General features: G+C 38.2%; 1 protein-coding gene across 11 annotated transcripts in view; it reads right to left on the minus strand.

Moving 5' to 3' along the window:
* LOC129360296 (prominin-1-A-like) overlaps positions 1-21,757 on the minus strand; it is a 60,111-nt gene that overhangs the window by 13,628 nt on the left and 24,726 nt on the right. For 8 of the 11 annotated variants that reach the window (XR_008606011.1, XR_008606010.1, XR_008606008.1 and 5 more), the window contains exons 4-16: positions 21,189-21,394; positions 11,073-11,193; positions 10,399-10,462; positions 9,968-10,057; positions 9,727-9,750; positions 7,888-8,117; positions 7,404-7,478; positions 7,199-7,262; positions 6,756-6,915; positions 6,357-6,509; positions 5,989-6,112; positions 5,402-5,505; positions 4,396-4,480 (exon numbers count right to left, since the gene is read on the minus strand). Coding sequence is in view for 4 of the 11 variants with exons in the window: in XM_055030413.1 (XP_054886388.1) it covers positions 4,396-4,480; positions 5,402-5,505; positions 5,989-6,112; positions 6,357-6,509; positions 6,756-6,915; positions 7,199-7,262; positions 7,404-7,478; positions 7,888-8,117; positions 9,727-9,750; positions 9,968-10,057; positions 10,399-10,462; positions 11,073-11,193; positions 21,189-21,394 (1,500 nt within the window). In the remaining 7 variants the exon portion in view is untranslated. The remainder of the gene's footprint in view (positions 1-4,395; positions 4,481-5,401; positions 5,506-5,988; positions 6,113-6,356; positions 6,510-6,755; positions 6,916-7,198; positions 7,263-7,403; positions 7,479-7,887; positions 8,118-9,726; positions 9,751-9,967; positions 10,058-10,398; positions 10,463-11,072; positions 11,194-21,188; positions 21,395-21,757) is intronic. The other 3 variants (XR_008606009.1, XR_008606012.1, XM_055030414.1) reach the window with 1 other exon arrangement.

The raw sequence follows: 21,757 nt of genomic DNA on the forward strand, positions 1-21,757 counted from the left end.
TCAATCTCAAGTTGTGATAGCAGTTGCCGTTTGCGGATGTTGGAACACTGAGCTACTAGTTGTTTAGCGCTTAGTGTTGACTGGGGATGTCGAAGTAACCATTCCTTCCCCAGTCTTTGCATGTAACCCCTCTGACTAGGGTTACTTGAGTAGTAGCATTCCAACAGATCCACATTTTCATCTCTCGCCCATTTCCGTCTTGTTCCAGTAGCCCATTTGTCATCAAGGTGCTCTGGTTCCCCAACACCTGACGCAGACCTTGTTTGGCCGGGCGACGTCTGAGCCGGCATGTTATGCAACTTAGTATCTCTCATGGTATGAGGTAGGCAGTAGCTTGAAGGGTCTTGCCTAAGGACCCAGACTGGATTCGAACCCTGCCCTCTCGGGTGATATACTGATGCCTTATGTATTGAGCTATCCAGTCATATATATATATATATATATATATATATATATATATATATATATATATATAAAGTCTTATATATATATATATAAAAAATTCCCTTCTCACCCACCGCGGGTGGTTCTTATCCTCTGAGCTCGGGTCCTCTACCAGAGGCCTGGGAGCTTGAGGGTTCTGCGCAGTATCTTGGCTGTGCCAAGGACTGCACATTTCTGGACTGAGATGTCTGATGTTGTTCCTGGGATCTGTTGTAGCCACTGCTCCAGTTTGGGGGTTACTGCCCCGAGGGCCCCGATGACCACAGGCACCACTGTGGTCTTCACCTTCCAGGCCCTCTCCAGTTCTTCCCTGAGGCCCTGGTATTTCTCCAGTTTCTCGTGCTCCTTTTTCCTGATGTTGCAATCACTTGGTATTGCTACATCAACCACAACGGCTTTCCTCTGATGTTTATCCACTACGACAATGTCTGGTTGGTTCGCCATTACCATTTTGTCTGTCTGGATCTGGAAGTCCCACAGGATCTTAGCTCTGGCGTTCTCCACCACCTTGGGGGTGTTTCCCACTTTGATCTTGGGGTTTCCAGTCCATATTCTGCACAGATGTTTCTGTACACTATGCCTGCCACTTGGTTATGTCGCTCCATGTACGCTTTCCCTGCCAGTATCTTGCACCCTGCTGTGATGTGCTGGATTGTCTCAGGGGCCTCCTTGCACAACCTACACCTTGGGTCTTGTCTGGTGTGGTAGATCTGGGCCTCTATTGCTCTGGTGTTTAGGGCCTGTTCCGGGCGGCCAGATGAGGGCCTCTGTGCTGTCCTTGAGTCCAGCTTTTTCCAGCCATTGGTAGGATTTACTGATATCAGCCACTTGGGTTATTTGCTGGTGGTACATCCCATGTAGGGCTTGTCCTCCCATGATGGTATCTCTGGCACCTCAACCTCCGTTCCCTGTTGTCTGAGACATTCACTGAGCACATTGTCTGTTGAGGCTTTGTCCCTGATGTATTTATGGATCTTAGTTGTTTCGTCCTGGACAGTGGTTCTCACACTCACTAGTCCTCTGCTCCTCCTTCCTTGCGGCTCGTGTACAGTCTCAGGGTGCTGGATTTGGGATGGAACCCTCCATGCATTGTTAGTAGCTTTCTGGTCTTAATATCTGTGGCTTTATCTCCTCCTTTGGCCAGCTAATTATTCCAGCAGGGTATCTGATTACTGGCAAGGCATAGCTGTTTATCGCACGGATTTTGTTCTTGCCATTGAGCTGGCTTCTCAGGACTTGCCTTATTCGTTGGAGGTATTTAGCTGTGGCTCCTTTCCTTGTGACCTCATCGAGGTTGCCATTTGCTTGTGGTATACCTAGGTAGTAACTGTCCTCTATGTCTGCTATTGTTCCTTCTGGGAGTGAGACCCCTTCTGTGTGGATGACCTTCCCCCTCTTTGTGACCAGCCGACCACATTTCTCTAGTCCGAATGACATCCCAATGTCAGTGCTGTAGATCCTGGTGGTGTGGATCAGTGAGTCGATGTCTCGCTCACACTTGGCGTACAGCTTGATGTCATCCATGTAGAGTAGGTGACTGATATTGGCCCCATTTTTGAGTCTGTATCCGTAGCCAGTCTTGTTGATAATTTGGCTGAGGGGGTTCAGGCCTATGCAGAACAGTAGCGGGGACAGAGCATCTCCTTGGTATATGCCACATTTGATGGACACTTGTGCAAGTGGTTTGCAGTTGGCTTCAAGGGTGGTTTTCCACAGCTTCATTGAGTTGCAATGAAGGCTCTCAGAGTCCTGTTGATGTTATACATCTCTAAGCATTCAATGATCCAAGTATGCGGCATTGAGTCATAGGCTTTCTTGTAATCAATCCAAGCCATGCACAGGTTGGTGTGGTCGGGTTTGCAGTCCGGCAACTGTGCGGTCTACGAGGAGTGGTGTTTGGCTCCTTGCGATTACCCTTCTGTCCGTGCTCATGTGTTTATCCATGTGTTTGCTTATCTTGGCCGCTATGATGCCTGACATGAGCTTCCAGGTTGTGGAGAGGCAGGTTATTGGTCGGTAGTTGGGTGGGACTGGACCTTTTGATGGATCCTTCTGGATTAGGATTGTCCGCCCTTCAGTTAACCATTCAGGGTGAGTCCCACTTTGTAGCAGCTGGTTCATTTGGGCTGCCATTCGCTCATGGAGAGCAGTGAGTTTCTTTAGCCAGTAGGCATGGATCATGTCAGGCCCTGGTGCTGTCCAGTTTTTCATACCTGAGACTCTTTCTTGAACATCTGTCACAGTGATGGTTACCGGGGCTTGCTCAGGGAGGTTGCTGTGGTCCTCTCGTAGAGAGATCAGCCACTGTGCATTGCTGTTGTGGGACGCCTCCCTTTCCCATATGCCTTTCCAGTATTGTTCCGTCTCCAGCCTTGGTGGGTCTGCTCTGTTGTTATTGTTACCCTGCCATTGAGAGTACACCTTAGCTGGTTGAGTGGAGAAGAGCCGGTTAATCCTTCTGGATTCATTCTCCCTTGTGTATCTCTTTAGGCGGCTGGACAAGGCTTGGAGCCTCTGTTTGGCAGTCTCGAGTGCTTCAGGTATGGGCATCTGCCTGTACTTTCTGGGTACTGATCTTTTCATTGTACCCTTGTGGAGCTCTGACAGTTGGCTCACTTCCCTCCTTGTTACCTTGATTTTAGCCTCTAACCGTCTTTTCCATGGTGGGTATTGGGTCTCATGGTTGCTCTTATAGCCAAGTATCTCAAGGATCACTGATGCTGAGTTGTAGATCAGCTCATTGGTTTCTGTTATGGTGTTGGTAGGGATCGTTCTCAATGCTGCATTCACATTCTCAATGAGACTTTCTGATGGTACTTCACTCAGCCGTTGTAATTGGTGCCGGGGAGGCCTGGTTGTCATTCGGGTCATGATTCTCTCTCTCAGGTCAGCAGCTGTCTCGTTCAGCTCTGTTTCGCTCATTGGGGCCGTGTATCCCCTCACTGGGTGGGGACTTGTAGTTAAGTCCCCACAGTCCTGACATCCGGGTTCCTCCCTTTTGCCGTAGCATTTGTGTTGTATCTCGTCAATCTCAAGTTGTGATAGCAGTTGCCGTTTGCGGATGTTGGAACACTGAGCTACTAGTTGTTTAGCGCTTAGTGTTGACTGGGGATGTCGAAGTAACCATTCCTTCCCCAGTCTTTGCATGTAACCTCTCTCACTAGGGTTACTTGAGTAGTAGCATTCCAACAGATCCACATTTTCATCTCTCGCCCATTTCCGTCTTGTTCCAGTAGCCCATTTGTCATCAAGGTGCTCTGGTTCCCCAACACCTGACGCAGACCTTGTTTGGCCGGGCGACGTCTGAGCCGGCATGTTATGCAACTTAGTATCTCTCATGGTATGAGGTAGGCAGTAGCTTGAAGGGTCTTGCCTAAGGACCCAGACTGGATTCGAACCCTGCCCTCTCGGGTGATATACTGATGCCTTATGTATTGAGCTATCCAGTCAGCTATGAGCTATCCAGTCAGCTATATATATATATATATATATATATATATATATATATATATATATATATATATATATATATATATATATATATATATATATATATATATATATATATATATATGGGAAGCAATGTTATATACACTTGGAATTGCTATTGATTAATATTATTAGATGGACAAATTATTAGATTAGATTAATATTATTAGATGGACAAATGTTAATACTTCTATGTTAATATTTAGCAATTTGCAGCAGTTTTGTATTCTTAAAATATTTTTTGCAATCAAATTGACTAAAGGGATCATCAGTATGACAGCTGAAAGAAGCTCATTCATGAAACTATGTTATCATGTTTATAACACGTTTGAAGCTCTTCCCCAGTTCAATAAAAGTTTTATAAGTTCTGTAACTGCGTTTATCGGATTTATTTACTTTCTGTACATGACTTCCACCAACATGTACTATAGAGTCTATGTTATGCCCGTGCAGATTACTAACCACTGAGGTGTTCAGGAACGATGAGATGTTGAAGACTTTATCCAGACGCAGGGCAGAGTAGATGCCTTTGTTCTGTTTGCATGTACTGCAAATGTCAAACATATGGGCAATAAAACAAAGGGGAGAGAGAGAAAAATCACTTTTATACCAGTCTGAGAAAAAATGTTTGCTGCCACCATGTGTAATTGATTGGAATTACAGAGCTGGTGTGTTTCAAAATTGGAAGCAGGATCATTTACTCAAAACGCTAAAGTCTTATAAATTCTAACATTTAAGCAACCAACTAGACTCGGTCAGAGGAGTTTTCTTATTAAAGTTAAATCCATGTCTGTTTGTAAATGTAATGACTTTGGGTCTGCCATCGCAGCATACTTATGAATCCCCATCAAGCAGGAGGATGATGAAAGCTTATGTAATCATACAGAAGTAAGCTGCAGAAAAGCAGTACTAAAGTATAAAAAAATGACACTAATTAGCTACGGCAAGTTAACTGCAGCTCCTTTCATTTGCATCCCCCCTTCCATGTGGATGAAATATTCAACTGGAGACTCGATGCCACAAGCAATGAATGTGCCACAGCAGAAAGTTTTCGCAAAATATGAGTAACCTCATTAGTTGATAACTCAACATCCAACAGAAACTGTTTTTAAAAGTTTAAACTGCACTCATCAATGCTTTCTAAGATTTTAAATATAAAAAGATAGATACAAAGGACACTGAATGCATTGCTATGGTTAGAATTACCCTGCATTTCTTTATAATTTCAAAACCTTGTTCCACTCTTCAGGTGTGTTTAATGCAATGTTGTTTATGTATTGCTTAAAAAGGTTTTCTAATTGTCTGTATAAAAGACATGTGTTTACCTCAACTGAAAGCATTTCACATTTGAATACCTGCTGAAAACCTGAATATGTTTATTTGAAACTAAATTTTAAATAAATTTGGGATCACAACAGAACTTTGCAAATTGTTAATATATAATATAATATATCTGAGTTTTCCTTGCCTGTACAAGCTTTCCGATGTCAGCTCCAATTCAGAGTCATTGTACATGTAGCCTGGAATGAAATTCTTCCACTCTGGCTTGATCAAGTATGGGGTGTCAACGACCTGGTGAAAAAAAGTCAGAAGAAATGTCAAAGGTCTCTCATACATTTATCTTAATATGTGTTCTTTACATTCAAGCGATAAGAACTCTGTAGATGTATAGTTGGTGGAATTGTAGCTAACATGGACTGGACTATCGCATCTCATCATTACAACCCCATTCAGGCCTAACATTATGACCAGTGAGTACTAAAGTAAAATAAAGTGATTACCATCTAATGATAACTTGTCATTGGTGAAAGCAGCAAAAAACAACAAACTCAAGGAATTGTTTGAGGAGGACAACAAATTTGAAGCATTTCACCCCAGATCTCTATACAATCTATGGTGAAAGTACATTCTCTTACACATTTATAAAACGTTACATTTTCTAGTTAATGAAAACCCATAAATTGGAAAAAGAATGTTCCAAAACATTCCTTCTAATCCAAAGAGAGGTTAAAGTCAAGTGTTAAGGAATAATTGTTGTCTGCTTTCTACACTTGCCTTCAAGAGTTCTTTGGTGTGAAATGGCTCACAAAGAAGTTTCTCCATGTTTCCTCCAACCAGAAAGATGGTGGTCAGCACTCCCATAAGCATCCAGGAGAAAATGAAGCTAAATCCAACACCACTGTGGACAAAAGCAAATTCACTCTCAGGTGGGAATTTTTGATTTACTTCATGTTCATAATGTTAACTGTGAATATTTCTATTTTATAATTGTTATCGAGAATCTCCAATGTTTTCTCTCCTACTTAATTTGAACGAAGATCAAATTAATTGAAAATCTTGAGAAAAAAATAGCTGCTTGGAACTAAAAGACGAGACTGGTTAAGGTATAAAACCTGAGTTTCAGTAGGACATGTTAGACTTACGCCATCAGCAGTGTTCCTCCCGTATTGGAGATACATCCTCGTGTCGTGGGAGAGGCATGCTTGTCGTATCCCAGGGTGCCGCACAGAAGGCCCAGATAGTTAAAGGCCAAAACCAGAACCACCATGCAGCACAGAGCGATGCAGCCGATCCATCTGCGAACATCAATCAGAAACTAAACAACATGTAGAGCCAACATATGTATTCTATATATCTTGAATACATTTGAGTTTCCCTCTGCTAGTGGCTCGTAGGTGCAGAAACATAATAATTATATTTTATTTGTACAAAATAATGATACATTTCTAACATGAAATAGGACATAACCTTTCTTGCACTGCAAAACATTTTTCTGTTCTTTATGCAAAGAAAATCGTTCACTTGTCCGGATATCATTTTACCTGTAGAAGTCCAGTTTATCAATTTCAGGATAGTAGTCTTCGATTTTGGCGTGTGCGTGGCTGATGAAGATGGTGAAGTTAGACAAACAGGTCTGCACAGGGAAAGCTTTGGAGAAGCTGCTGATGTTGTTGCCAATACTGTCCAGTAAATTCTGGACACCTAAATCAAAGACCAGTCATTAGAAAGAATGCTATTACTAAAGCAACAAAAGAACTGACTAATTCTGAATTAATCATGTGTGTCATAACTGATCTGATCTTTAGATGAAGATTAAATGAAACAGCAGGCATGGCTGTAAAGATATGATTGTCATATGTTCACTTTTTGCATCTGTCTCATTATGCACACTTACAAAACAAATAAAAATCCAAAACTATTACATTAATTTACACAATTAGAACATAATGTGCACAGCAGAAGTTGTTTGTGCTTTTACACATACTATTGACAACGCTTCTTGTCTGTTCAATCACAATGTGCGGAGTGTCATTCAAAGAGGAAAACCCCTGAGAAAAAGAGAAGACATCAGGCTTTTAAAATTCATAATGGCATAAAAACTAAGTTTTTTAAAAAGACATGTTAGTGATACTGGTTAAAATCAATTTAAAAACATGTGGAGGAAAATCTTTTAATTTATTCACACTCACCCTGTGGACGACAGAGCTGAGATCTGTTTTCACTACATTTTTCATCTTTTCCAGCTGAGGGCTCACATTAGGAAGCTAGAAATCAGTGAAAAAAATATCAATAAACATGAACACTGATGTGAAATGAAGATTACACTGTTCCCTTTTTCTCCTCGATTTCTCTTTCAATTTCCTGCAGAGCTGAAATTGATGAGTTGACTAATGATAAAATTTGAAGAAAATGTTGCTTCCTCTCCAACTAAATTTGTAATTCATCTGACAATCTAAGGCCAATGTGAAAGAGACTTTAGTAACTTTTATTAGACTGCAGCCACAGTCATTAGACTTTGAAACAATATTTGAAATGTCAGACATTATGAAAGCTTGTTTGTGTTAAGTTCATTTGCAAAGTGTCTCTATAGTACTATATTTGACAGTAAAGCGAAGCCATTGAGATTACTGTTCACATCATATTATATTCTCAGATTGTGTAGTAGTTTCGTACCCGGGTGAAATTCGCACTGATTTGTAGCTGGGACAGGGACTGGCGGATGCTGCGGCAAAGCTGGGCCGTGGTGGCGTCCGATTCCTCGTCATGACACCCAGGGTCATCGAGGGTGCGGTTGATGCTGTCGCGGACTTGGCTCAGGTTGAAATGAAGTTTTCCAGCTCCTTCCTGTAAGACCACCAGAGACACACTGACGTTCTCCAGGGCCTCCTTGGTTTCCCTCATGGCTGAAAGGAACGAGAACAAAAAATGAGTTGAAGAAGAGGATTTGGTTGTTGTGATGGAAAAACCAGGCATGAAAGCTAAAATGTTTATTATGTCCCTTTGAAACATAATTATAGAAGTGTTCTTTACAGCCCTTTAATATAATAGTTTGTGGATGAAATCAAGTTTTAAATTTTATTAAGATTTTCAAAGGCTTACCACAAAATGACTAAGAGAGAGAGAAATAATTTATAAAACTCTTATAATTCTGTCCTGGTAAAATGCAGGATTGTATGCAAAAACACACTGAAATCATTAGCAGCACTTTCAGTTGTATGAATGACACTTTAGTTTTAACACCAGCATACATACATAAAAAAAACTGAATCTATAATATGTGCTTCTGTTTCACATTCAGACTAAATCACCAGGCCTGACTTCATTACAACACTTCTCACAAAACTGAAAACTCGTTTTTGTTTTTCCTGGAACAGCAATAATCTAAATAATAGTTTTTTTATTATTGATGATGTAGTTAATGAGGAGCTCGTAGTTCTGTAATTGAGAGTTTTGAGAGTCATTATTTGCTAAAAGTCTCATAATATCCTGCAGCAAACATTCAACATTAAACAGGATAAGAAATAAGAAGACACTGGCAAATGCTGGAACAGTGATGAAAAATGCAATAGGAGAAATGGCAACACTGACACAAAAACATAAATACTTTGTAAAAAGAGGGCTGGTTAATTATAATTATGCAGGAACTCAGACTGCTTTTTGGTCTTCTTCAGATGTGCCTTGAAAAGTATTCACATTTTTTTTTACATGACATCATCTCACAACCACAAAAGTGAATGCATTTTATTGGGAATTTATGTGACAGGCCAATGCAAAGCAGTACAAAATGGAGAAGAAAAGGAAAATAATTCATGGATTCATAAAGTGAAGTTGGGATTCTGACATGACTAAATGTGGAAAAGTTTAAAGGATTTGAATACTTTTAAAAAGCACAGCCTATTTTAGGTGACTAGTCATATTCTTTTTGTTGTTGCAGGTTAGTTAAAATAAAATTATGACTGGCTCAAACAAACATGTCACCATGAGGGAACACATTTGAGATATTCAGATGCAGGTTGATGTTGGTTTGGACTTTCAGTGAGATCCATTGACTTAAAACTGCACTCATCAACATTGTCAGTCACATAAATGAAACAAAAAGTTAATTCTCACTTTAAGTGAGAATGTTTACTTCCATTCTCACTTTCTTGTAAAAAGTGAGAAACAGCACCAAATAGGAAAAAGCAAATTCAAAATATTTCTCATTATAATGTTCTTCCGGTTTCCATTTTTTATTTTTATTTTTTAAAGACATTTGTTGTCAGATGTTGCATAGTGCAATTTTAATGTCATAATTGTTCTCTGTGAAGATGTGACTTGATGACAACAAATCATATCAATTTTATTTATAAGGATAATCAAATTTATCCTTAGTTAAATCCCAGGTGGGAGGTTTAAATTTTCAGGAAAGAAACCCAGGAGGATCAGATAGTAGGAGCAACAACAGTATCAAAAGTCACAACATTAGGGATAAAACGACTGGATCATCAGTAAGTCATGGAGTCGCTGAGTTACCTTTGATGGCTCTCTGGATTTTCACTTTGTGAAAAACATAAACAACAATAAAAAGAAGTAATAATGATTAAAAGTATAAGACTTGCTTATAAGACTAAAGTAAAAGTGTTTGCCTTAAAGAAACATCTACTCCGTAAGTTTAAATCATATAAGAACAATGACGTTTTGCAATATGCTGATAGTAGCAGGCTATTACATGAAAGTTAGTAAATGAAAGGAAGAAAAAAATGTGTTGCGGTACCTCCAGCCATATTAAGCACTTGGTTTAAAGCAGGATGGACCTCTTTATCCAACCGTACATGTATCCTTCCTCCGAGTAATGGACCTATGTCTGTAAAAAAAGAGCAGGACATCTATAAGGCAAATGTTTTCTATATTTATATGTAAAACAAGTTTAACATTGTTGTGCCTAGCTGCAAGGCTTTTTTTTTTTTTTTTGCAATATCTAACCATCAGGAAAGAACTGCCTGCAGAAGAAAACTTGAATACTCAAAGGAAGCCTTCATTACAGTCACAGCTGGAGCTTTTAGACCCAGATATGTCGCTAATCAGTTGTAAAAACAAGTCGTGGATAAAGAGAAGTAAACAAGATGTATTACCAAGAAGAAAAGCTGAGTGAATCATTTATGCCCACTTAATTCACTATCAGAGGCAAGAAGAAGATCTACTTACTATCTAGGTCATAGTTGACTTTGTTCTTGACAGTGGCGTATTGGGATATTAGGTAATCAATTTGCTGTAAACAGGAAACACAAAGCAAACAGGCTTACATGGAAGCATAAAGAAACTAGTTCATTAGATTCTGAATAAAAAATTAGCTGAGTTTTATAAGACCCTATAAGCTGTGTATTCATCAGCAACATTTACAAAAAATGAGTACTTGAAATATACAGCCATAAAATAAAAGAATGACTTTCAGTTTTTAGATTCATCCATTTATTTTCTAACACCCCTGTCCCTAGTGGAGTCAGGAGGTGCTGGTCCCGATCTCCAGCTATCGTTCCGGGCAAGAGGTGGGATCATCCTGGACAAGTCGCCAGTCTGTCGCAGGGCAACCCAGAGGCAGACAGGGCAAACAACCACGCACGCACACACTCACACCTAGGAAGAATTTAGAGAAACCAATTAACCTCACAGTCATGTTTGTGAATTCACGCACGCACAGGGAGAACATGCAAACTCAGTGCAGAAAGACCCCGGGCTGGGAATCGAACCCGGGACCTTCTTGCTACCAACTGTGCCACTGTGCAGCCCAGTTTTCAGATTGAATCACTAAAATTAATTAACTTTCAAATGATCTTAGAATTAGAGGCCGCTGTTGATGCTGTGTTTTTATTTCGTCTCACCATAGGTGTGTCATTAGCAAAGGTGTGCAGGTCCCTCATGTTGCTGTTAACCAGACGGCGTATGTTCTTCACCTGAGAGCTCAGATTCTGGTTGGCTGAATACGCACAAAGTATTCCAATCCTGTAAACAATTGGCAGAAGCAAATATGATGATATTACTGTCTCAAATCCAGGCATTCCCAACTTAAAAGCAGCAGGTTCTGCAGAATGGGACGATGACATGCCAGCAGCAGTAGGGGTCAGTCTTTCCCACTTTTACTTTTACATTAAGGCACCTGTAGAACTAGGTAATATTATTATATAAATTCAATATAAATATCAACAAAAAAATCATGATTGTAGTTTGTTTACAAATGTTTAATCTCAGCTCCTCAGGATGTAAACAAATCTAAATTTAATGAAGAAACAAAAATACATGAAGCAGGTCATCAAAGGAAGTCTCTTGTATGCTTCAAACAAACCTGAGTAGCTCACAAGACTTAATTAGCTTGAGGAACATGAAGGGAGCTAGCCCATAATATCATAACTCATTTGCATCCTAGCTGAGAGCACCTCACCCGTACCCCTGCTACACTAAGTCAGTTCGGCGGTTCCTGTGAGGAAGGCTATGGCTCCAAGGGTGATCAGACTTAAGAAGAGATGGTTCTAAAGAAGTCAGAATTCATAAAGTGGGATTGTACTACACAGAGAACCTCTTTCATGGAAATGCCTCCGTGGAATAAGCAGCTTTATGAATGATGTAAGATGACTTGCTGAGAGGAATAACAAAGGGACTGACTCAGAGGCAACTGGGATGGTTTAGATCAATAGAAATGAATCGGGTTGTTGTGACTCATTGAATAAAAAAGCAGTGGAGATGTGAGTGTGTGTGTGTGTGTGTGTGGGTGTGTGTGTGTGTGTGTGTGTGTGTGTGTGTGTGTGTGTGTGTGTGTGTGTGTGTCTGTTGTTCAGCATAAGTACAAAAGCAGCTTGTACATATGTGATGCAGTGAAGATGGTGTGTGTAGTTTATCCTTATAGTGTTCTGAGCAGCAGCTGCATTAGTCACAGTCTTTATTCTGAATAAAATCTAATGTGACATTAAACTGAAGACATTTCCCACATTAAGGGCAGTAATGTCTGTTTAGACAGGGCATGATGAGATATACTATTTCCAATTTCTTCTGACTCTCCTACATGTGTACAAGTGCTTTTCTGCAGAACAGTAGCAAGAGAACTATGAAGTTATTGAATTTCATTTTTCTACTCTTCAAATTGAAACTTTACACAAAATTAGTAGTGCCAGGACATTAACACATTAATTTAAATTCTATTATTAAATACATTTTAAAACATTAAAAATTTAAAAGAAAATGCGTTTTTTTTCATATAAACATTCAGAATGTAACCTTTGTTTGCCTGTTTCTATGATAGCCACAAATCTGACAAACAGCTGACGACAAGGTTGCTTCTCTTGACTCAATATATGCTTCAAAAAACAATCTGATGAGATGCTGGGAAAGACTAGTTGTGCTAAAAGGAGTTAGCTTTTATCAGCAAAGCTATTCTAGCCTAAAATAAGATCTTAGTGAAAATACCTGCAACAAACAAAGAGCAAGAAGTGCATATACCAAACTGCATGTACCCAACTGTTTCTAACATACCTGACATCTGAGTAGGTTTGATAACTGTTTGCACCAATGTGATGGTAGAATAACCTAGATATTAGGATAAAAACAATAAATATTGCTGTTGTTGAGCTCACGCCTATTTATTCAACAGATTATAAACAAAAAGGGTTTTGAATTGAGAATGTTGCTTATTATATGATTTATGGTTTTTGATCAAAATGCAATCAATTGCAAAAAAGACCCTCCAATTAACTCGACTAACATTTTTAATTGAGTCCCACCACTAAAATTAACTTGATTTTTGACAAGTAGGGCTTCACAAAGTCCGTTACTGAATAACTCAAAACTTGTGAATTAGTCAGATGAGTAGAGTGAAACAGAGAAATGATAATTTACCAAAGAAAGATCAAAACTATCAACTTCAACCACAAACCTTTTGTTCAGCCTTCTCTCTCTTCAGTTTTTCCTTTCCCCGTTGAAAATATACAGTTTCATAAATTTTTATAAATTAAGTTTTTGCTAAATTCATGAAATCAAACTTTCTTGCTTGTCCATATTATGTATTGGGATTTTCTAAATGAACACATTACTCAATATACTGTACATGTTAACATCAGGCTTAATATTAAACTCATATTTCCCTTGTGTAGAATCTGAACTCGGTTCCCTCTGTCTCTCTTTCAGCCCACCTCCTTCTGCTTTTCTTTGTCTCTCACTCACTCTGTCTCCCTGGTGTCCAGCAAGGTCACTGGAATCTGGTGCTTAACAAAGAGTCTTTGAGCGAAAAGCAAAGCACTTAGAAAGAAGCTGTGGAGAGTCTCTTCTGCCACTCTACAATATATATATGTATGTTTTAATGTGATTTATTTTTATATTACACTAATAGGAAAAACATCAAAAGCTTTAAATGGATGAGTTCTACTTTCTCTAACCTAAAGTGTTAAAAGTTTCTCTTTGAAAACTTTGAAGAAAAAAGAACAATCTGTTTTGTGAAGGTTAAGATAAGTAAGGATGTTCTTATTCAAGAGCGTTCTTTCCTTTATGTATCTCAGATTTTCTGCTTCTACCCAGTGGGATGTGAACGCTACAGCAAAGCAACAGGTATGCAATTTAATATTCACAGCACGCAAATTCAGCTTTTCTACTGCTGATTTGTGTTCCTCGTTCATTTAAAAAATACTGCCAGAAACAGACAGATTAAATTGGGGCCAAATGTTCAATTTCAACCAAGACACAGAAATTTGTTAGATGTTTGCAAGGAAGCACCTGAGGCTTCACGTCAGTATTGGATGCGTTACCTATTATAATGGGGGGCTTTTTCTAACTGTATCATATATTACAAAAATATTATGAAATGATTCCATGAAAATCAAAGAGACTTGTAGTTATGAGAATTACATGTGAAACATGCAGTGACATCACTCTAAAAGTGCTCAGATTGGAGAAACACACACATGAGCAGTATCTCTGCTGCTCCTCCAAAGTTACCTCTTGCTTACCTCATCATAAGGCATCCATGTCCAGCTGTGCTACACTCTTTCCATTTCTGTGAGATGGATTGAACAATCCTCTGTAAGATGTTGGAATGTTGTTTTTTATTCTAATTATGCCCTAAACGTCTCCACATTTTCTCCCTGACTTGTCTGCTGTGTTCCTTCATGATGCTGTTTATTCACTAAAGTTTCTAACAAATCTCTGAGGCCTTTATATAACAGACATATTTAAGATTGAGATTAAACTTCCAACAGCTGGACTATCTTTAGTCCCGATTCTAACTTCTAATTATTAGAAGTTCTAAATTATTAAAGTATGTTTTTATGTGATTCAGAAAATAGGGTATGAAGACAATGCTTGCCACATTTTTGCAAACCATGTGTTGTTTTTCTCTAGTTTATCTTATAAAGGTCCCAATAATATTTGTTGCTCTGATGTTTAAAAACTCTCCTGTAATAAAATCGCTTTATTATTCATAACATCAACTCATTTTACATTAATCTGGTTTCATGTGTTCTTCCTTTGGTTTAAGAATATTGGGATGAGCCACTAGCATGTTGTGCTCTAAGTTTGTCCGCTACATTTAGCTTTGGAAAATGGTTGCACGTCTGTGTGTTTTTTTGTTGTTTTTTTTTTGCCTCGTTTTGACCAGAGGGGAAAATTCTAACACAGCAAGAGCGGGACTTACCTCTAACAACTCTGGAAAAGGGCTTTAATTCTTGTTTGAGAAAAAGCCAAATGACACATGAAACTCTTCCCTAAGGGTGGGAGCCTCAGAACAGCAGATGAAGAAGAGCATCAGTCCAGTGCTGTGCTGCAGAATCTAGGCCACTACTGGGGGCTGGGAAGTGTGTGTTACATGGTCTAGTGGCTCCATAGCTTTTGCAAACTAACAATGGCTGCATTCAGCATGACTGCGGCTGCAAGGCCGGGGCAGTCGCCTTTCAGCCGTCCCCTTGTTTCACTCTGCTGGAACTGGACCTCACTCCTCCCATCTCTCAAAAAGACATCAGCTTTAGTTTGAAAAGCTACTGTAAAGTGTAACTGTCACCTTCATGTGAGGGGAAAAAGTTTGGGATGGTGCTGTGACAATCCAAAATATTTGAAATTAGGATACTCATTTATTTTTGGCACATCTTTGTTTCTTTTCTTTTCTTTTCTTTTTTTGTTGTTGTTAATGTTAGACAGACAGATTAGGGAATGTGGGACAAATATGTGCTGAGTTAAACATTCTGGAATCAAACCAAGTACACTGACACATCCACTGTCTGCTGAGAAGTGCCTAACAAATACTATAAAAACTAAAATTATGCACATCACAGTCTTTTTAAGACTTTAATACCAGCAAGTAATATGTGTGACAAACAGCATCCTTGTTAATCAGCACACAACTTTCTGGATGCCTGAGCAGATACCCTGACTAATTAACCAGAAAACATAGGCTTGTTATTCTTACTCTATTAAGAGCAGGACAACAGAAAATGATCCATTTCCTCTCATAGTTCTAAATAGAGTGTTCATGATAAAATGTAATAAAAGTAAATAATTATAATACCATTTTAATAATCAAGATCATATGTTTAACTTGAGGCAGTAGGGATAAGTGATAATTTTATTCACTCTTTTTTGTTATGTAATTTATGCAGCTAGTTTAATAATTTTTCACAGTGTATTTTTTTCTCCTCACAGTTCATCAGGTCAGTGTCTGCACCCTGCATCCTGTTACAACTACAGTTTCCTTATAAAAATATTACCAGGCAATGAACAAATTAGCTCTCACATGCCTTTTCTGTTGTTTAGCTCTCTTGCCCTTTTCATTCTCAGTGCTCTGTGTACGTTTTTGTCTGGAAACTATAAATTCCTTGAAAACAGTCCAGAGAAGATGACATAATAACTGAAGTCTGAACCTAAAAGAAATCATTGGAGATCAGGATGATTTTAAACTGGAGGAAAACCACAAAAAATGCTTCTAAAGCAATTATATCAGTTAAACTGCATGTATATAGTGTATATCAAAGGTAAACATAACTAACTGAACTGGATTTGATCATATTTGACCATTTTCTGGAGCAAGACACAAAAATATTATCCAAAACAAAACTTCTTCCACATTCAATGGCTTCCATTTAAATAAAAAATTAACATCCCAATTTCAGGATACATATCTGATATCTACTGAATTAATGCGTTGACATTTATTCATTGCTCTTTAATCTGGAGTCAACTTCAACTGTAAAGCTGTGAATGAAGACAAAACAAGTTTGTTTCTGACAAAAGAAACTCATGAAATATTAAAACATTTATGATTTAAGTGGCTCTGTATGAATGATCTAATATTCTTTTTTCTTGTATTAATATTTACAGTTCTGAAGTTGGAAATAAATGTTTAATTCATTTATTCATACATCTTAATTTCAGAAGTTAGACATCTTCACATCTATGAGTTGCATGAGAGAAATCTCTCTACAGAAGACTACAATTCCTTCAACGAGTTTAACAAACCATGAGTTTTCTTAAAATACAACGATTATGAGTTCCTGAAATGAACTTTTCAACATGTTTTTTTTTTATATATAACAATGTTTGCTTTATTTTATTCCAGAGCCAAAACAGACCAAGCTGTATTAGAAATTTTACTTCTGGGGCAGGAGAGTATCCGAGCTTTGCAGAAATACAGCTAAGACGTAAAGCACATCCCAGAGTCATGCAGCTTTTCCTTTTCATTTTTTTTCTCTCCCAAGGAACAATGTGGCATATAATCTCTACTTTTAAGTAAAACTCTGCAAGAATGCCTACGCATGCCTGTGCACCTCAGTCAGTCCCACAGTGGAATATGCAAAATAAACTGCGCAAAGATAATGTGGTTTTCATGATGAAACAGACTTGTGAAAATTAGAAATTGATTAATAGGGATGTTTTGCATTAAGAAGATGCATTTGAGGATTCATTCTTAGGATGGCCTCTCTTGTTAATTAGCTGAGGAATGATTTGTGTCGAGCTGCCATTGTGTGTTGAAGGTGGATGCAGTGGGAGAAAAACATGTAGTTTGTTAATGGAACAGCAAATAAGTCATGAGGCACTACAGAGACCATGAAAACACACACTCAATAACAAATCTGTTCCAAAAAGAAAATAAGTCAGGCCTTCAGGCACAAGAAGCTGACAAAATAACAAAGCAAAGATTTTACGACTTTAATAAAGAAAACTGTGGAAATGCATAACAAAGACTAATTTGTTATGCTATTTTTATTGGTGTTTGGCTGAATGCATTGACTTTGAACATAAAAATATTACAATTTGGGTGCAAAGGTGCCAAAAAAAATCTTTAAAAGAAAAATGAGCAATATTCTCCCATACAGTTATAATAATAAAAGTAGAACTTTCTGGGTCAAAAACACTGACTGTGTGAAGTTTTGTTCAGCCTGTGCTTACAGCAGGGGGCTTATTAAGCTCCACATCACAGCTCCACGGTACTATTTCACATAACTATACTATATTTTAAAAATTGTTTTTTTTTTTGTTTTCTGAATTTTTATATGCATAAAACTGATAATGTATGTTTTGAGAGGTTTGTTTATGCCAGCAGGATGTACAACAGCACATAACGTGTCCTTCACACTTATCAGAACTCCCGATGAAGATGTAGCAAGCCTTAAATTATATTTATATCTTATTGCAGCAGCATAATCTTACCCTGGAAATGTTGGAAAAGCTAAACCTTTAATATGAGGACATATTTCAGAGTGGAAGCCTTCTGTTCTCTCGTTTCGGATCACTGGATGGGCCGTTCCAGCTGAGGACAAGTTTTACCACACTAGACTGTCTGCCTGGGATTTTAGGTCAATACTCAGTTCAAAGTATCTGCACTATCTTTATTTAGAACCCATCTGATTAGCATAATAAGCATGAACTACTGGACTTGTAATTTTTTGACCTTTTTTGTTAATACTGTTGGACACCCAGTAACTGAAATAGGTTGTTGAAGTGCATGCTGGGTAACAGAATGAGCAGGGCTCCTCCACTCAGCTCTAATAAAAGGAGGGATCTTCATTTTCTTATTATAAATCCATGCATGGGTCATGTTGAATCAGAGCTGATTGGGACAGACTCAAATAGCTCCTGCTGTTCTTTAAATAATGCATGGTGTGGCTTTAGCGTAGCTGGTAGACAAAATGCAACGTGTCCTATCAGTATAACGAACATGCATGAGAGCACAGATGTGATACGTGAAGAACATTTGCACATTTTCTGCATAAAATGTTTACTAATGTTGATCCATGTACATAAATATCAGGGAAAACATTGAAAATAATCAATTAATTCTCAATTAAAATATTTCAATTCAAGGTAAAAATATTAAAAGACCAGAGCAATGAATGTTTAGACAGAAGATATGTTTAAATCAACAACAGCCAGAATCTAATGGAGCTAAAGATGCATGCTCATTATTGCTACATCAATTGCTTCAACTTGCTCCAAATCTGAGTTTAATTAGTTATTTGGTGTGATGGATGATGACAAGCAGAGGATGTTCCTGCTGCTGTCATGCCCTTATTGCTTTGCTGTGGTCAGAGGTTTGTTTGCAGGCCAAAATAACTGACAATTTATTTATTTATTTGTCAGATAGTCAGTCTTTCAGTGCTTTGAAAGTAAATCCCCATTACAGACAAAAATGTAAAGAGGCCATTTACTGTTGTTTCAGATTAGTGCATATTTTTAAAGATAAACTTAAAAATTAATGAATAAGTGGAGCTTTAGGTTTTGTTCTCTAAGATGTAATATTCTGCAAAAAAACAGAATAAGAGCCTAAAGTCACATGACAGCAAGAAACTATATCTGATGAAAAATTAGTTTATTGTGGCGCCACTGCCACAATAAACTGATGTACAGAAATGTATTTTTAATCTCTGTGAACTGAACTGTGAAATGGTTCTGGTGAAGTGTAAATTGGGATGGACCTTCCCACAGAACAAAGTGATATTACATTCCTACAACCTGAATCACTACTCAAAAAAGATATAAGTGAAAACCATAAAACAAACCCATTGACCTTTAGATTGTCAAGCACCAACAAATTGTTTTTTAGTAAATATTAGCAACAAAGAACTTCAGCAAACAGATTTGTCTTATGCAGGAACCCAAACCTTCTGGCTGTTAAACATCAGTGTAATCTTGGATATAATTTTCAGTAACTTGTCTTTTCAGTGAATAAATTAATTTAAATAAACTGAATTTCACAGTTAGTAGGAATCTCCGGAAAGAGCTTAAAAATATATATATCTTCGAAAACATGTATTTTTGCCTCAAATTTACCTATGCAAAACAAAGTATGAAGTCAATTTTGTTCTGTACCAACAACTACTTTTTGCCTATTTATGTTCCCAACCTCACCTGGCTGCTGTTTTCCCCTTAATCTGGTTTGAACACTTCTTGGGAAATAAATGTCACCACTGCTCTCCTGTGAGCCTGGCTGTCAGCTTTCGTGTGGCAGTAAAAAGCAGTCAGTTCCTGGGCTCTGTGCCTCTCGCTCAGCTTGTAATTGCTTCATTAGAGCTTCTGCTGCATCTCTACCTTGTAGCTTGGGAGATTTAATAAGAGCAGAAATGCAGCTTGCAGACTTCTCTGTCTAGGCTGCTGGGTTATTGCTGTGGAATTTCTTATAACATGAAGACAGAAAGTCAAAGAACATCAAATTAAGTACACTCCTGGATCCTTTCACTTGAGCACAAGCAGCAAATAGAGCTCTCTCAAAACCACTAGGCTAAAGATTTCATGCTGCTACCAAGACTGCAAAGCAAATCAAAATAAAAGAAAAGAAGATCCATGAGATAAATGTTTGCAAACCTGGATTTTTGAGTGTTTCAAGTCAGATCTGCTCAAAAAGTGGGTCTCCTAAGCAGGTTTAACTCTGCATTGATGAAGTTTGCTTTTTTTTTGAGCAGAAAAATAATGAGTAGGAATGTTAATGAAGTGATCCGCATTTGTAGTGAAGCCATCTGACATTTAAAAATACATTTCTATTTAAAAAAATTGTCTTAATCGTGCTACAAATTAGTTTATTACTTCTTTAAAATTCAGAAACCTTTTGATTGTGGAAAGTTCAACATTAAGTTGTGTGTCATTCATGTCTCAGAGCTGGCTCCACTATAGCTCTCACAGCATCGTAAAGTTAAGAAAAGGTTGTGTGTCATTCAAATGTGTTGAGTCCACAGCTTTGATGTAAAATCACAAACTACAATTCCCACAAAACTCTGTATAGGTAGACGTTTAAAAGTATTAGGTGCTTGTTGCTCCAACGCCTGAATAAATCGCCAATGTCTCCTCTAACGGTTGACAAATGATGAGTGTTAACACCATCTCTTAATTATATCACATGCAGCTGTTTATATCTGGGGCTGCCATGATTTTTAGTAACTTATTTTTTGAACAAGCTTATTCACGTGTGATTTTAATTTAATTTTTTATTTAATAGGAACACTGCAATTTCAAAACTGAGTTTTTTCAACATTAAAAATGTCAGAGCATAAGATGAAGGGATCTGCTGTGGATATAAAGCATAAAGCAAAATCTCAACAGAAAAGAAAAGATGAAATTGTAAGACACATGAATGAATTTGACATTTTAAGGCATCCTGTGGTTTTATTTATGATTATGAATATTTATTGACATGATAGAGCTCTGTGGAAGAACCCAATGCAGGACGATGAGACCCAAGCTTAGACTGAACACAAGGATGAAGGGTGCTGCCACGCAGAATCTACAGTAAGACTTTACTATATTTAGCAAACAACATGGGGGGATGGTGAAGGCTGATGACTGAGTGTTTGACCAGAGGAGGAATGTGTCTGTAATATCTGTGCATAAACATAATTATGAGCACAAAGCTGCTGAAGAGGGAGAGGGTGTTGCATGTAATCAAGAGTGTGTGCATTCAAATATTTCTTTAAAAATAACATGCATTTTTATGATCATATTTCTGTAATTTCTGCATCTGCCAGAAATTACACACTCACGTGATGACCAGCGAGGTGGAGAAGAGCAACGTTCCCAGCAGGCCGCGCCGGCAGTCCGCGTTCTTCCTCTGCCTTTGGTGCATCTCACCACCACAGTTGTCGCAGCAGCGGCACATGCAGAAGAAGAGTCCCACAACCGGCATGAGGATGGCGAAGAGCAGACCCACCGCTGCACATATGAGGAAGCCTATCTCATAATAGATGGCCTGGAGTCAGTGGAAGAAGAATGAGAGGAAACTATGAGTATTATCATAAAAGAAACAAGAAGGGGGTATAAATATGGAAATAAAGTTAGATGGGGAATCACACGTGAAAGGAGATTACGTGTTGGGTTGGGAGAGTTTGGAAGGCAGGAATTGAAGAAAGGAGAGATTAATGAGGGTAAAACAGAGGAGAAAGAAGGAAGGACACACAAGGAGGCCAAGGATAAAGAGAGCAACAAATCTAAAAATATCTGGAAGATCCCAGGGCTGCAAAAACTCCTCTTGTCTAACGGACATGTACATAAACAAAGAACATTCTAAGTTAATTTGATTCAGATTTTTTAATTATCTCTTGCTAACAAGCTA

This window comes from Poeciliopsis prolifica, unplaced genomic scaffold (genome assembly GCF_027474105.1).
Source record: "Poeciliopsis prolifica strain line A6 unplaced genomic scaffold, Auburn_PproV2 SCAFFOLD006, whole genome shotgun sequence".
Taxonomy (NCBI): Eukaryota; Metazoa; Chordata; class Actinopteri; order Cyprinodontiformes; family Poeciliidae; genus Poeciliopsis; species Poeciliopsis prolifica.